Genomic DNA, 16,234 nt, shown 5'->3' on the forward strand with positions numbered 1-16,234 from the left:
GCAAGGTTCCAAAGTTGGAAGCAACACAGGTGGCAGCCAAGGACCATCTTAACCGGAGACCAGGATGCCCAGAGCTGGGCATCCCCCCACCCCCCCGCCCCTGCTCCCACACACAGCCAGGAGTCCCCTTCCCTCCTCCAGGGCCAGCAGGGGCCAACCAGGGCTGGCTGGAGTTCATCTCTTTCCTCCATTCACCCAGTCCCAGGGGAGGGCCTCTGGATGGAGATCATAGGCCAGGAGGTAACCAGCAAGAACAGGAGGGGCAGCACTTGAATAATCTATAAACTGGGTAAAGATATCGTTTATATTGCTTCAGACGTGAGGCGGGATTTTCCCACTTGAGGGTAGAACCTGTCTCGAAGTGGAAGAGCAATCCGGTTAGCAGATGCTGTTCCTCTGCAGGAGTAGGAATGCCAGAAACGGCTGACAGGTCTAGCGGAGGCTGATCTGTTTTAGCAACCTGAGTTCCTTGTCCGTGGAACAATGGCGCGCACCTTGGTCAAAAGAGACAAAGCGCACCAACTGCCCCCCGAGTGCTCCAGAGTGATCGTTAAGGGAAAGAGCAGGTGCAGAACAGTGTTTAGAGTTTTATATTCTTCGTGAACAAAACCACACAAATGTGCATTTGCTAAGTCGGGAAGAATACAAACCAAGCTGTTAGCAGAAATTACCACTGGGGAAAGAGATTGCCTCAGGAGAGGGGGAATTTTTACTTTCTGTCTCCTTTTCTCTATACTGTTTACATTCTTTGCAAGCGCGTCTTACGTAAACAGTTTTTCAAATGGTGTTTTTCATTGGGAGAAAATAGAAGAATCCAGACAGAAAAGCACCCACCGAGGCACCCCACTGGAAGTGAGGCTGCTTCCCAAGCAGCCCCAGAAGGCTAACAGACATCCTGGAGGCTCTGGGGAAGGAACTTAAATCAGCCCAGAAGCCACAGTGTGGCAGTGGTCATAAATTCATGTCAACTGGAAGGTTCTGCTCATTTCCAGAGGTGTAACCGTAGCCTTGAACATTGCAGTCAGTGTTCCTTTGCACAGTCTTTCCCATTCATCCAAACCCTACAAACCCAGAGCCCAATGAGTGGAGGCAGATGGGGACCAATTGGTCAAGAGCAGTATTCAGCTGGCTGGAAAAATCCCCTCGATCCCACTATAAAGTCAGACACCCCAGTGGAAGTCTTTCCAAAATCTACCCTCTCAGGATCCGCCAGGATTCCCTCATCCATCCATCCATCCATCCACCCATCCATCGTGCAAAATTTTATTGAGTACCTGCTGTGTACCGAGCACCATTCTAAGAACTGGGGAGAGGGGGGAAGGCTCAGTGGTGATCCACACAGATGACGTTCTACCTTTGCAAAGCCTATAGTCCATGGGGAAGACAGACAACCAAACTATAATGTGATTACAGCAGTGTGGCCAGCACCATGGTGGGGAAGGTCATGGCTCTGTGGACCTTCAGGGAAGGGGAGTAGAGAAGCCCTAGGGCACAGGGTGAGGCTGGGGGCTAGTGGACGTGACCTGCCAACTGAACCCTGAAGGAAGGATGGAAGCCAGCCCAGGGGGAACAGCATGAGTGGTGCACGAAACAGTGAGAAGGGAGAGAATGAGAAGTTCTGAAAATAAGCTGATGGCAATATCAGGGGAGAGTGGATACGTGGGGAGCCTCCCCAGAAATGCTCTGATGCAGCATCCCCCTCAGGGTGTTTGATGGGGAGGCTTGTTTGTAGCAATGCGCCCGGAGTGTGGTTTGTAAGATCTCACCTCCCTGCCCTGCCCATATTCCCCAAAGAGTTTGGGCTCTGGGGTCAAACAGAACTTAGTGACAGTCCTGGGTTCACTTTGGGCAAATCTCAAAAAAACAAACAAACAAACAAACAAACAAAAACTTTGTGAGCCTCAGTTTCCCCATCTGTAACACGGGGCTAATAGCAATACTTACTTCACAGGGGTGTTGTGAGGAAGCAAACTGAGCCCTAGCACCAATCCCTGGCACATCATAAGGTGTTCATAAAGGAAAACTGTAGTTCTGCCTGGATTGACCATGACTTGGTGAGTATCAAAGGTCAATGATAGGCACATGAGAGCTCAATGGACTATTCTGTTTTCTTCTGAGTATTTTTGAAATTATTATGGTAAAATATATGTTTAAAAACTATGTCTCGTATTATTTCTGCGAGTACTGCTCTGATCCATGCTCCTCTGGGGAGTGTTCCTGTTCGTTAAAGGGAATCAGAGTATGATAATTGCAAGAGACCAGAACCTCCCTCCAAAATTCTTCACTTTCACCTGCCAAGTTCATTCTCCCCAGTATTCAGAGGGGCTTGAGAGAGAGCCTGCACCCCCTGGCCCATCCTGATCCCATGGCTTGGTTCCAATGCCAACATCAAAGCTTCAAAATCAGGTGTAAAATCGAAATACTGAAATTCAAGGTTTATTTATTTTTCATCTAAAAAAAGAGAGAGGGGCGCCTGGGTGGCTCAGTTGGTTAAGCGACTGCCTTCAGCTCAGGTCATGATCCTGGAGTCCCAGGATTGAGTCCCGCATCAGGCTCCCCGCTCAGCGGGGAGTCCGCTTCTGCCTCTGAACCTCTCTCCTCTCGTGTTCTCTCTCTCATTCTCTCTCTTTCAGATAAATAAATAAAATCTTTAAAAAAATGAAATAAAATAAATAAAAAAAATTTAAAAGAGAAAAATCAAGCATTCCTAATGCTAAAATACGGATTGAAGCTATGCTCGCAAAAAAGTAAAGTGTGCAGCCTTAATTGTTACACATAAAAGAACATGTTTTCTTGCCTAAGAGTCTGGAAAAATGGCAACTCGAAGGGAAACACATGGATTAACCCTTATTTCTTTTGGTTCCAGTGAGAGGAGAACTTTCCCCAAACTTGGTTAGCCAGCTGGAAGAAAGTTACTGACTTGACTATGGAGATCCGTTGATGAATATGAATACAAAAAGATAGAAAAATTTTTTTAAAGTATGGATTGAGAGTAATCTACATAAATTATTCACAAGTCAAACACAGACTGGGTGTGAGCACTCAAAAAATGTTTGTCCAATGGGACTGCATGATCAGTGAAGTCTGGAGGAACTGGTCTCCAAAATATGGCCCCTCTACCGTGTCATCAGCGCTCCATGCAGAGGGGGACCTGGATGCTTTGTCATCTGCCGAGCAGAGTCATCTGCTCACACAGATAGGAGGAAAATGTAGTGGAAGGCATAACTTCTATCCGAATTTCCAGGGCCAGGCGTGTATCTCATGCACTCAGGCAGTCCTGAAAATAATTAGTCACATAGACGTAAACTCTGGGAATAAAGAAAGGGGCCTCTCACCAATTAGGGACAGTCATGCCCACTGCACCTGCAAGGTGTCCCCCTCCCCACCACCAAAAGGGAGAAGGGAGAGCTATTATAAGAGAAGGTGGTCAAGAGACCCTAAGGAGAAGGGGCATGGGAGGTTGCTGATGGAGACAGATAGGTCCAAATGGAGCATTTGGAGTTGGTGACCTAAGATCCTACTGGGCCATCAACGAGGACCCCAAGGCCAGGACCTTCAACCAATCCTAAGGAGTGGGAGCTTCCGTCTGGGGTACTCTCTGCCGGCAGCCTGGGCCCAAGAAGCAGGGCTGTCTCTTCTTGCCTGACCCTTTGGAGGGTGCTGAGACTCCCTACAGCAGAGGATGTAAGAAAGAGTAGGAAGTGTGTCCCACCCATTTGATCTCTTCTCAAAGGCCTGTGAACTCTGGGAGGTGGACGTGCTTGGTCTGTGCAGCTGGGCAGAGGCTCGGCCTGGAGGTCAAGTCCTGGTTCAGCCTTTTAGCTTTGTGAACCTGGGCATGTCACTGGACCTCTTGGAGCCCTAATTTCCCTGCCTCCCCAATGAACAGAACAAGAACTTTTCTACTTCCTGAGAGATGTCAGTATAGTAATCCCATCCTAACAACACAGAAAATGGACCCAAAAGCAATTAGGAAATTAAGACAATACTTTCTAAGTATGATTGGTAATAATTCTCTACTCAGCTAGAGACGAGAAGGGTGAGGGTCTGGGGCAAATGGTTTCTTGCATTCCACAAGAACCCCAAGATGGATAGCCCACCAAGTTGGCAGCAGGGGGAGGCCTGGTGTCCCCATCCCTCCCTGCCTCCATCTCAGGGCATCCTCCAGAGATCATGGGATCGTGGACTTCAATGAGTCTGGAGGGGCCTGCCTGGGATATGGAGAGTGTGCAGACGCAGAGGTTGTCCTGGGCGGGTGTGCTCCTGCCTCCAGCCTGCCATCTCATCAATCTATCATCCTCTTAGCAGGTGACACCTCTTGAAGCTCCTCTCGGCTGCCTGGGCATTAGAATTGCAAGAAGCCCAGTTGCGTCAGGGAATACAGATGGAGGAATCTCAGATTCAAATGTGTCTAAGTATTGTGAACAGCCAGACCGGGGCAAGGCATTTCTACTGCCCTGCCACCGAAGGGGAGTGGCGGGGGTTTTGTTAGAAGTACAAATTGCTTCTTAATGCAGAGGATAAAGCTGGGCTCGGGCACCTCCTTAGAAATTCCTCCCGCTCCCAGGGAAGCCACCACTGCATGTCAATTTTAATTTTTGAAATTTAAACCGAGGGCTTTGTGTCTAAGCTCCATCTCATCGGAGGAAGGGGAGGAATAAGTCAAAAAGGATTAGGGGCCCATGGGGGATTGCAGATCCATAGCAATTAGACTTCATTTGGGTCTCAGACATTTGGTTTTAATCGTATTTCTGGATGATACAATCGACAAGGCATCAGAAATTGATACGTATGCAACTGTAGATGGGGCCCGACTCTGCCCTCCCCAATTCCCGGGCTCAGCTGGGTTTGGGCTCCACAATCAGGGGGGTGGGCTGGGGTGGGGTGGGGAACTGCGCTACCGTTTGGGTCTGGAACTGGAGAGATGGTGGTTTGTGTGTGTGTGTATGTGTGTATGTGTGTGTGTGTGTGTGTGTGTATATGTTTTCCCCAGGCTCTCTTTGAGCACTTTATCCCTGGACTCAAAGCAGATGCAATCAGCGCTAATATTCAAGTGAATGACAATGAAACCTTATTCAAATAAAATAAGAGCATAAAGAGGAATAGCGACAGTGACAGGACTCAAGGCATGGGGTGTAATTGTCTCTCAGATCGGACTCAACGGCTTTCAGCATCCTCCAAGAATTAAAGTCCAGCACAATGCGATTTGGGGGCAGACATCCAGCCTTGAACACTGTCACACACCACATGGACATGGACCTACAAATGTGTGTGTTTGTGCACGTGTGTCCCTTGGATTAGTGATGACAGCCATAACATATATCTATATGAGGGGTGCATGTGCGCACACGTATTTCCAGCTTTACCCGGGTACATGCACTCCAGGGTCACCTCTGCGCACACACTCCCATTTCTTTTCAAACAACTAACTGGTCAAAACGAGCTCAGTAGGCACCAACAGGTTGCTAGCTGGTTATTTTGTAGGTAACTTACTGTTTATTGGAACTCAGTGATTTAAAAACGAAACAGAAAAGTAAAAAGAAAAAAATCAAAGCCATGTGGGGTGTTTTCCTAACTCGTGAATGTGGAATTATGAAGGGAAGTAAAGAGGGGACACCAAACGAGCACATTGGGGTTCAGAGCAAGTGCCCCACATCACCGTGCAAATGGAAGGCAAGACCCCAGAAAAAGGATGCCCCCCCCCGAATAGTGTCTATCTTACCACACGGTTCTGGGTGAATTCGGGGAACTGATGGTCCACAGAATTGTCTCTGTTTACCAGCTCTTTTGAGAGATGTGGATCTAGCTGGTGTATGAGCAAATGGACCTGTGCTGAGTATACTATGTATAAGAGTGGGTGTATTTCTGCGGAGGACTTCTGCACTTCCTTTCAGGGGCAAACATCTCAGAGATCACCTGCTGCAGAGTGCCTCATTCATGCTTCCCATTTGCAGCCCAGCTAGCCTCCTCCCCCCTCCCTTCTCCAGAAACTCTTGCCCTTTGACCTCCTCCCATAAGGCTATCCTCTCCAGGGTCTTCTAACTTCCCCCCACCCTCCTCTGGGCTCTTCCTGTTCGGGGCTGCAGCCCAGGGGAGCACATCCCCAAAGGGAGGGAGGCTGCCCCCCCTCCCCACATCTCTGCACCCACCCCAGGTGGCAAGGCAGAGGCAGTGGCCAGCAAGCAGGGTATATATGAGGTTACTCAGGGCCCAGTTAAGGTCTTTACGCCAAGGTGGACGTCTGAAGGCCCCCCGGTCCTGGGGCCACGCTGAGAGAGAGTCGGAGCCCATGGTCTAAAAACATAATTTAATGCATCAAGGTGGGTCTGACTCGGGAGTGCAGTGGCGAGATGAATTTTCCATTTGCTGGGATTCTGCTGCGGGTGGTTTCTGGCTGACGGACAGGGAAATTTGCACAGGTATTTTGGGTCACAAAGAAGGATGCCCCAGGGAGCTCCTGCTCACTTTGGCCTACCTCGCTGGCCAGGACTGGGAGCCCTCGGTCTCAGGGCACTCGGAGAAGGAAGGGGGGACTGGAAGGGCAGGCATCCCGCCAGGCCTGTCCAGTCCAATCAGGTTTGCAAAGTCTGAACTGAGCTGCCTCCGCCTCCGGGGTTCGGGTTCCCGCTCACCCTGCCACTCAGGCATCCCCTTCTCCCTCCCCAGGTAGGGGACAGGGACCAGGAGGACAGCGCAGAGTGGAGCGTGGTGAGTCGCAGACACACTGAGGTCGGAGCGGGGCAGGGAGGACGGCAGGGATGTGTGTTTTCCGTAGATGTCAGGAAGTGTCATGAAGCGAGAGTGGTCCTCTCCAGCCGGGGAACAGCTCTCCGCCAGGGGCCCAGGGTGGCCTGAGGCCACTCGGCCCCGCGCTCCCTGTGCTCCTAATCCGGGTACAGAAGAAAGCCCGAGAATGTGCTGTATTTGTTGTTGTTGCCTCCGTGCGCCTTCCCGCCGTCCAGCTTCACGTACACCTCGTCCCCTGAATCGAGGTGCAGCACTACGCTGTTACTAGCGTAGTCGTAGTTCTGGTCGGCGTCCTGAGCGATGGCACTGGCCCGGACCTGGGGGCGAGCCGCCAGAGCAGGTGGGCCAGGGCACCCCTGCCTGCGCCTTCCCCACCCCCAGATGGCACTCCCCCCCGAAACCCCGCCGGCCTTCTGCCCGCAGCTCCAGGGACCACACTCCCACCCAGGCTCCTCTCTCTGTCTCCTCTCTCTCTCCAACTTGGCCAGCTCCTTTCCGGTCCCCTCCTCTCGGCAGCCGGCAAGTCGAGTCCCGGAAGGAAGGAGAGAGGGGGCTTCATAAACTCTGACCCAGCGGGGAACGGGGAGAACCAGGGCAGCAGGGCCGAGAAGAAAGAAGACTGGGGGGCAAAGGGGAGACGGGGGCGCAAAGGGAGAACTAAAGAAGAATGAGGTTTCCGAGGAGCCCGCGGGGCTGCTGGCAAGCGCGGGTGGCGGGGTCTCTGGGCGCTCGGGGCACAGCCTGCCGCGCTACGCTGGGACAAACGCGACCAGGGCGCACCGGGAAGCTGGATGCTGCGGCGCGCTCCCCCCCGGGGCTCGCCCGGGCGCTGGCGAGTGGGGAGAAAGGAGTCTGGCTTCCCAGGCGGTTTGGGGCGCGGGGTGGGGAGGAGAGTCTGCGGGGATTTGCGGGGGCCGGCGGCGGTGAAGGGTGACTGACCTGCCCGTTCTTGCAGAGGTCCGCCCACATGCTGGTGCCGTCGCCGCCGCGCATGAGGATGTGGTAGGTGAAGAAGTAGATGCCGCGCACCTGGCAGCTGAACTTGCCGGTCGTGGGGTCGTAGTGATTGCCGAGATTGGTGACCACGTCGTCGAACTTGAGCACCTCGTAGCCTTCGTGGGGGCTCTTAAGACCCACGTAGAAGGCGATCTTGGGGCCGCTGAAGGCGGCGCTCAGCGCGCCGGTCACTTCGCCTTCGGAGTCGCCGCCGCCCCCGGTTCCGCCACTTACCGCCCCGACACCGCCTGTCGCGCCCGCCGTCAGCTGCAGGCCGGGCAGCCCCGGCCGTCCCGAGTCGCCCTTCTCCCCCGGGGGACCCCTGGGTCCAGGCGGGCCCGGCTCTCCAGGGGGCCCCCGCGGCCCCGGCTTGCCGGGTCGCCCCGGGTCGCCCTTGGGTCCCTGGATGAAGGGGGGCGGAGGGTTGGCGCTCAGGTCCTGCATGACTTCCAGGGCGGCAGTGCTGGGTCCGGGCGGCGGCGCCTTGGCGCCCGCGGGCCCCCCGCCGGGTGCGGCGCTGTACGGGTCGCAGATCATGCGGCAGGTGCCCATCATCTCGTAGTGCGCCGCGCCGGGGGGCGCCGCCTGCAGCAGCAACGGCACGGCGATGAGCAGCCCCAGCGCCATGGCCAGGAGCACGCCGACGGCCGCCAGGCAGGCCCGCCGCCGCCGCTGCCACAGCCGGGAGGCGACCGCCACCAGCTCCTCCTTGCCGCCCGCGGAGGTAATGGTGGGGCGGCGCGGGCGGCCCCGCTGCGCGCGCTCGGGGGCCGACTCCGCGGATCCCGGCCGCGCCCCCGACGTGGCGACGCCCTGCTCCGGGCGCCCGACCACTTCTAGCGAGAGGCGCCGCGGCCCAGGTGCCGGCGCCCACGGCGCTGGGGCTGCTCGGGGAAGCCGCGGAGTCCGGCGCGCATGGCGGGGGGAGCCCAGGCTGAGGCCGGCGCCCCACGGGTCCGGGCGGCGGCGGCCGGGAGCGCCGGGTGCGGCTGCGGCGTCCCGCGCCGGCTCGGCGGCGCTGCCTCCTGCCCGGCTCGGCGGGGCTCGGCGGGGCTTGGCGGGGCTCGGCGGGGCTCGGCGCGCAGTGAGGGCGCCCCGGCTCCGCGGCGCGCTCTGCTCTGCTCTCCCGCTGCTCGCTGGCTCCCGCGCGGAGGGGGGACCCAGCTACCCTGACGTAAGGAGTCCGGGGCTGAGCGGCGGAGGCGGCGAGGCAGCGCGCGCTGCCATCACTCGGGAGACGGCGCCCTCATGTCATCAGCCTTCGGTCCTCCTATCCCGCGGCGTCCTCGGCAGAGGCGTCAAAGGCGCGGTTCCTCCTGCGGCGCCCGGGAGCCACAAGTGGGCGCAGCGGGCGCATCCCCGGCCCCCGCGCCTCTGACACACCCACCGGCGGCCACCCTCGCGCGCCTCCCACCCACCGCACACACACGCCCACGCGCGCACTCACGGGCGGAAGGCCACCGCCGCCCGGCCTCCAAGGTTCCCGGAATCCCGGGGCCAGCAAGGTCCTTCGGGGGCGTCACCTAATCCATGCCCCCTGCCTGCAAGCGGGACCAGACTTCAACCCGAGTCAAGAGAGCTCAGTCCCTCGAGGCCCTGGAACGAAGGACTCTCTGAAAGCCCTCCTGACTTACTTCTTCAGAACGAAATAAATCTTGCTTCTGGAAGCTCTTTCGCACACCTAGCCCGAGAACTGCAAGCTGTTAAAGAGGATCCAGAAGACCACCCCATCAACTCTTTGAAAACCTCAAAGCCCCCGATACAAGAGTTTATTAGCCTCGGCCCCTTGCTTCCACCGAGAAAATCATTGGCCTTTACCCTCTGTATAAAGATCATTTGAATGCAAATCCTTGACACCCAGCACTTGGTGGTAACCTTGGGACACCCAGCTTCCACTCCCCACCCACCACTACCAGGCAGATCCACAGACAGGTTCCTTTGAACATAACCGGCTCTCCCTCCTAGTGAGGTCGGTTTAGTTATATATTTTTTTAAAAAGTAGTCCAAAACCATTCGGAGCCAAAGTTTTGAATAAGCTGTGACACCAGATTTAGAGAAGAATTATCCAACTCCAAAGCAGCATGAGAGGATAAAGGAAGGATGGGAAACGCTCCTGTGTACTGCGAAGACCAGAAATCAAAAGCCCTGGGCTTCGCATTCCCTTCTCTGAGACTATCTTCCTAAAGCTCCAGACGCCCCCCACCCTGACATAGGAATGCCCCCCCGGGGGGGGGGGCCTGGGAAGAAAGTCCAAGTGCTGATATCAGTGCTTGGCAATGCATCAGCATCTCTGGAACAATCGTGCACCCTCCTGAGGCTATTGCTTTGAGAAGAACATACATTTATCAGGTGTTGTGTTCTTGTGCATTACTTAAAAATCCATTTTGTTTCTCTGGTCACTCTGGGTCATTTCCCTATCCCACCCCACGGTGCTCCAGCCTCTTTTTATTCATGGGTGTATTTCCCAGGGCATAGCGTAAGATCTGTCACCTAGTACGTATAGGCCCTCAGTACATATCTGTGGAAAAGATGACTGAACCTAGCCTGAAGCAAACTTTACCCAGGGGAGAAGGGGGAGAAGAAACTCATTTATTGGGCACCCACTTTGATGTATCAGGTGCTTTGCACCTGCTCTTCACTTTCTCCTCCCAACATCCCTATGGATTAGCAATTACTCTTCCATTATACAGATGAGAAAACAGAGGTTTTGTAAGTGTATGGTGCTGCCCAGTATCCCCCATCCACATGACAGAGCTCAACTCCTCATTCCCTGACCAGGGGCTCTGAGAACGTGGCGGTGAACTCTGTTGCCAACTAGCTCCTGGGCACATTCTTCATTGGTTCGGGAGCCCTCCATTCCCTTCCCTAGGGCCACCCCTAAAACTCGTGAGCCACAGTGATTCCAGGAGCCACACTGTCTGGTCCCAATCCCAGGTCTGCAGCTTTGTATCTGTGTGACTTTGGACAATTGCTTCACCTCTCTGAGCCTCAGTCTCCATGTGTGAAGAATGGGAATGCCAAAAGTACCTGTCTCAGAGTTGTTAAGAGACTAAATGAGTTAATTAATATAAAGGTCTTAGAACAATAGCTGGCTCAGTAAAGGTTAGCTTTATTATTATTACCTATTGATACCTTAGACCCCCACCACCATGATCAAGACCACTAAGATGAGACATGTAGGTAGTAAGCAGGGTGGGGGGTAGATTTGTGAATTAAAAAGGAGAGAGACCCAAGACCACCCACATGCTCTATCCTTCCCCAAAGGAGAGAAGGGGGACCGGACCACCCTCCCTCCTCAGGCCACCCTGCTCTGACTACCTGCCCTCCACCAAAACTCTCCAGAGTGTTTCTGGTCCCCAGTTCCACCAGGAAAAATGTTTTCCAGGCAGACCATCACTCAATTTGAAACCCCCAGCCCTGTAGACCACCATCCCCAAATCCCCGTGTTTTCACCCCTGCAGGATCTGGGCAGGGAAGAAGCAAGGAGGGGCAAATGTTTGAGACCCAGGCTTTCACCCTCGCAGACTCAGGCAAAGCAACCTTTCCCAGGGATCAGCATTCCCGGGAGCACCAATGGCCTTGAAGGGAGGAGGGCTTCTCCCCAAGGCAGCTAGAACAGGTGGAGAGCAGGCGGTCTCCTGCCCCAGGCCACGTGAGTCATCAGGTCCTTCCCCTGCCCCCCTCCCTCCCTCTCACCATGGCAGAGCCAGACAGAGTGGCCTGCTGGAGCATTTGACACCCCACCCCATCAGCCTGGCTTCTGCTCTCCCTGAGTGATTCTCATCATCGGTGACCGTCTTCTCATTAATATTAGTTACGACCTTTCTTGGCATATTGCCTTCCATTTAGACCATGGTTTTACATTTTAAGGCCCAGTAGTGACTCAAATCTGCCTCAAATTGCCCTAGTAAGCCAGCCTGCATTTCTTGCACCAACATCTCCACCTTCTTACAAAGCCCTTGTGGTCTGTGATATATATTTGGACAGTTGGTCACACACTGTCTTATCTGATACTCTAATGAACCCCACCAGGAATGAGCCCTACTTTTCTTTCATCGGTACTCCAGTGTCTTCAATGTGGGATGCCAGTCCCTGCTCATCTCTCTGGACTCATCCCTAAGTATCCTTCAAGTTCTGTCTAAGTGTCACTTCCTTGTCTGAAGTCTTCCTGACCTGTCTCCAAGCAGAGTTGACAATTCCTGCCCATGAACCCTTAAAGCACCTTGCATAGGGGCCTCTGAGTGGCTCAGTCAGTTAAGCGTGGAATTCATGGGTCTTGCTGATGGATTCAAGATGGAAGTTAAGAGAGGAGAAGGAAGAGGATGAGAAATCAAGGTCACCTCCTAAGAAATGGCTTCAGCAGCTGGGTGAATGGACATGAGAAGGGGGATATTTGGGGAAGGATAATCCATTGTGGGAGATGGGAGGTAAGAGATGGATGGAATTGTGAGCTCAGTTTGGTAATGTTAAGTTTGAGACATCAGTGAAATATTTGATGAAGACATCACCTGGGCAGTGCAGATGAGTCTAGTACTCAGAGGTAAGGTAAAAAATGGAGATATACACCAGAAAGTCCTCAGGATACAGATTATTTGTAGCCTTGAGAGTGAAGAATGGAGAATGGGGGATGGAGAGAGGGAGAGGGAGAGCCCAGTCTCATGATGAACAAGCTCTCCACCCCAGTCATTCTGAAGCTGGATAGAGGAGAAGGGGAAATCTTCAACAGAGATTGAGAAGAAGTGGCCAGAGCAGGGAAGAAAACTAAGAGGATGGTTTACAGGGAAAAGCATTTCAAGAGGGAAGATATGATCAGTTATTTGGAAAGCTGCTAAAAGACAGAGTAAGATGAAGACAAAAAGTATCCAGTTGATGTGGCAGCACTGAAGTTATTGGGGACTGTGGGAAGGATAATGGCATGTGCTCACAAAAACACTTCCTTTTCCTCTTGGGCACAGGCAAACTGCATTTCCCAGCTTCCCCTGAAGACGGGTGAGGACATATGCTTGAACTCTGGCCAAGAGAATGTGAGAAGAAGTGATATAAGCCATTTTCAGGCCTGGCCGCTATATTTTCCTATGCAATCTTCCAAGCTCTTTTTTCCTTTATCTGGCAGCTAGACCCAGAGGCTTCTGAGGTCCCAGGGGGTGCAGAGCCACTTGATGAATGGAGCCTGAATCTCTTGAGCCCAAGATCATGACCTGAGTGCATGGAGCAGAGCCCCCTTTCCCCTCTTGCCCACGCCAACCCACACCAAACCATGAACTGAGTGAGAAATAAATCTGGATTGTGTTAGGTTACTAAAATTCGGGGGTTATCTGTTACAGCAGTCAGGCTTGCCTGACTAATACAGGACTTTAATAAGATCCTTCCCAGTCGGGAGGCAGGGGAAAACACTGGATTGCAGTGAACTGAAGATGCGTGTTAGATGAGAAAAGGGAAACTGTGCACAGACAACTCTTGAGAAGCTTGAGAAGGAAGGGGACAGAGAACTGGGGTGGTAGCCAAATGCTGCTGTGGGATCCGGGATGTGAGGTTAACGATGGGAGAAAGATGGGCATGTTTATTTGTTAGCGAAAACGATATAATATGAAGGGGGAAATCAACAATCAAGAGGGAGCCAGGATAACTCAGTGCCTGAAGTTCTTTGTAACCAACTCAGAACAGAAATGCAATAGAAGTTTGATATCCTTAGTAATAATAACAATAGGTAATGTTTACTGAGCACTGACTACCACCGGGGACTACACCAAGAGTTTTAGATACATTCATTCTTTTATTGTTCTGTGGGATGTGTGCCCTGCTTTACAGATGAAGAAATGGAGATAAATCTATATATTTACAAATATCATTGTTGTATATAATCTTCCCAGTAGTTGCTCCATATCCCGTTGGGATCCCAGCCACTAGGCCATTCTGCCTGAAGTTTTCGTGTGTGATATTTTTATCTCCCAGCTAAATGTAAGCCTCATAAGGGCAGGAACTATCATAAGAACGTGGTAAGGGGCTCTTGGGTGGCTCAGTTGGCTAAGTGTCAGACTCTTGGTTTAGGCTCAGGTCATGGTCTCAGGGTCTCAGGGTCCTGGGATTGAGCCCCACGTTGGGCTCTAAACTCAGGGGGGAGTCTCCTTAAGGATTCTGTCTCTCCCTCTGCCTCTCCCCACTCCCGTGGGTTCTCTGTCTCTCTCAAATAAATAAATGAATCTTTAAAAAAAATAAGAATATGGTGTTTAATAAATATTTATAGTTCTTGACTATTGTATATTGCTTGAAAATTTCCCTTATCTCATGTCATGGTTTGCTCAAAAAGACACTTTTTATGGTGGAAGGGTAAGAAAGGAGAGCAAGGAGGGGGCACTAAATTTACCAGCCATGCAAGTTCCTGCCTGGTTTTTTGCAAAAACCAGAATGGTTTTCGTTCTCTCCCTCCCTCCTCTCCCCTCCCTTCTCATTGTTCTTTCTTTCCTTATGCATTCATTTATTTGCTCATTCATTCTCTCAGTAAGAATTTTATTGAGCACCTACCATCTACAGAACACTGCTATGCAGGGGTGGGATGGGGTGAGGTGGGTAGCAACAGGAGAGTGAGGATTCAAGAATGATGACCTTGCTGGTCACCTGGGTGGCTCAGTCGGTTAAGCATCTGCCTTCAGCTCAGGTCATGATCCCAGGGTCCTGGGATCGAGTCCTGCATCGGGCTCCTTGTTCAGAGGGAGTCTGCTTCTCCCTCTAACCCTCCCCCCTGCTCGTGATCTCTCTGTCTCTCGCTCTATTTCTCAAACAAGTAAATAAAATCTTAAAAAAAAAAAAAAGAATAATGACCTTGCTAAAGAGCTTATAGTCCAGTTGGAGGGACAAGACTAAAAAATAGAAAGAACCCAAGCAGCCATGTAAGATATCTATTTAGGTGGTATAGACAAGGAGTATAGACAAGAAGAGGCTGCCAAAATCAAGTCACCATGGCCACAGCATTTAGGAAGCCTGTCCAAAGATAAAGAGACAAAGCATAACCTTAAAGGACAGGTAAGATTTGAACTGATAAGAGATCTGGGTGGAGAATGGAGGTGGAACCCTCCCAGGGGTGACTGGGGCACAGTGAAGAGACTGGTCTATAGATGAAAGAGATCTGTGTAGGGCTGGTGTAGACAGTAAGCTGCATGTACCACCTTTCCTTTGAAAGTTTCAGTCCCCGCAAATATTGATCACTATGCCCTTCAGTTTCATTTTTTAAAAAGATTTTATTTATTTATTTATTTATTTATTTATTTATTTATTCATTTAAGAGAGAGACAGAGTGCACACGAGTGGGGGGCGCGGAGGGTAGGGGCAGAGGGAGAGGGAGAAGCAGGCTCCCTGCTCAGTGTGGAGCCAATGTGGGGCTTGATCCCAGGACCCCAAGATCACGACCTGAGCTAAAGTCAGACGCTTAATCAACTGAGCCACCCAGGCACCCCTCCATTTTCTTTATGCACCGCTTTTGGACTTTCTGGAGATATTATAGTAGGCCTTGCCCTGTATATCCAGCCCCCAGCTCCTCAGTCTTCCAGTGTGTTTACTGAGTGATCACTTTGAAAGGAAGATCCTGGGCACTAGAGCAGGCATTCTTTGGGGTGTGGGGAAAGGATCCCAGTCCTTTTAAGCAAGAACAAGTGCCCTGCAGTCGTGGGCCCGGGGGCGGGTGAGGCTGAGTACACAAGCTTCCACTGTTCTGGAGGCTGGGCCACCGTGACCCGAGGGCTCCTTCTCATTTCCAGCTCTAGCTCCTGAGATGCTCACAGCTGAAGTGGTGGGGGAAGAACCTTCCAGCTTCAGTGTCTGAAGATATCCAGACGGTCCTACTCAGTGACCAATGAGGAAGCGCCCGCCAGGCCCATTAGCCCAGAAGCAGCAGCAACACGTTTGAGTCAAGAGGGTCAGCCAGCCCCTGAAAGCCCTGGCCCGGCCCTCTCAGAGACTGTGGCTGGGGCCTTAATTACCTTTCCTCTGAGGAGCTCACCCCGGCTGGATCTTTACAGAGCTGTGGATCTGTAGCTGTGCCTGGTCTGCTTTCTCCAGAGCCCACGTACCCCGTAAGGTCCCCAGCTGCCAAAGACAGCTCTCTCAACCAGAAACGCCAGGTGATCGTGAGTCAAGCTGGGGCTCCCCCACTGAGCCAGCCTCCTTCCTACCAGTCTTCTAGCACGCAAGGTGGTGCCGGTGAATTATTCATCCGTGAAGCAAGTATTTATTGAGTGCCTACTGTGCGCAAGATAAGGGGGAAATCCAGCCAAAAGCAGAAGCATTCTGCTCCTTGCTGGTTGAGTAAGCCTCTACAGATTACCTTTCCATCCTCCTCTTTTGCTTCCCTGATAACATCCACCAACATGGACCTGCCTTACCCAAGCCACTTATGCTCCAGGGCTGGGGTGACACATGTGACAAGTGACAATCTCAGATGGCCCTTGCATTATCCTGCTTTCTCTGAGTGACTTTTCCCCTTTAGGAGGCTGTATGT

The 16,234-nt window shown here is 52.6% G+C and overlaps 1 protein-coding gene across 3 annotated transcripts; it reads right to left on the bottom strand.

Annotated features, from left to right (window-relative positions):
- Positions 1-6,107: 6,107 nt before the first annotated feature.
- C1QL2 (complement C1q like 2) lies at positions 6,108-8,370 on the bottom strand. Of its 3 annotated transcripts, none has more exons than XM_031022265.2 (3): positions 7,989-8,370; positions 7,687-7,940; positions 6,108-7,064 (listed from the first exon to the last, which is right to left on the bottom strand). In XM_031022265.2, exons 1-3 carry the CDS (start codon positions 8,368-8,370, stop codon positions 6,885-6,887), a joined length of 816 nt encoding a protein of 271 aa, XP_030878125.1. In that variant the 3' UTR covers positions 6,108-6,884. The 3 variants fall into 3 exon arrangements, with proteins under 3 accessions (XP_030878125.1, XP_030878124.1, XP_006751024.1); XM_031022264.2 differs by having other exon boundaries at positions 7,687-7,934; positions 7,974-8,370; XM_006750961.3 differs by having other exon boundaries at positions 7,687-8,370.
- Positions 8,371-16,234: the final 7,864 nt, after the last annotated feature.

The sequence above is a fragment of the Leptonychotes weddellii genome, chromosome 3, assembly GCF_054177405.1.
Source record: "Leptonychotes weddellii isolate Sample4059 chromosome 3, ASM5417740v2, whole genome shotgun sequence".
In the NCBI taxonomy this organism is placed as follows: Eukaryota; Metazoa; Chordata; class Mammalia; order Carnivora; family Phocidae; genus Leptonychotes; species Leptonychotes weddellii.

What these genes read in the sequence shown, in the direction of transcription:
- C1QL2 (XM_006750961.3), bottom strand. Translation starts at nt 8,370, where the DNA reads ATGGCGCTGGGGCTGCTCATCGCCGTGCCGTTGCTGCTGCAGGCGGCG. An exon ending in ACCTCTGCAAGAACGGGCAG is followed by an intron (nt 7,065 to 7,686) that starts GTCAGTCACCCT and finishes GCTCGCCCCCAG; the next exon opens with GTCCGGGCCAGTGCCATCGC.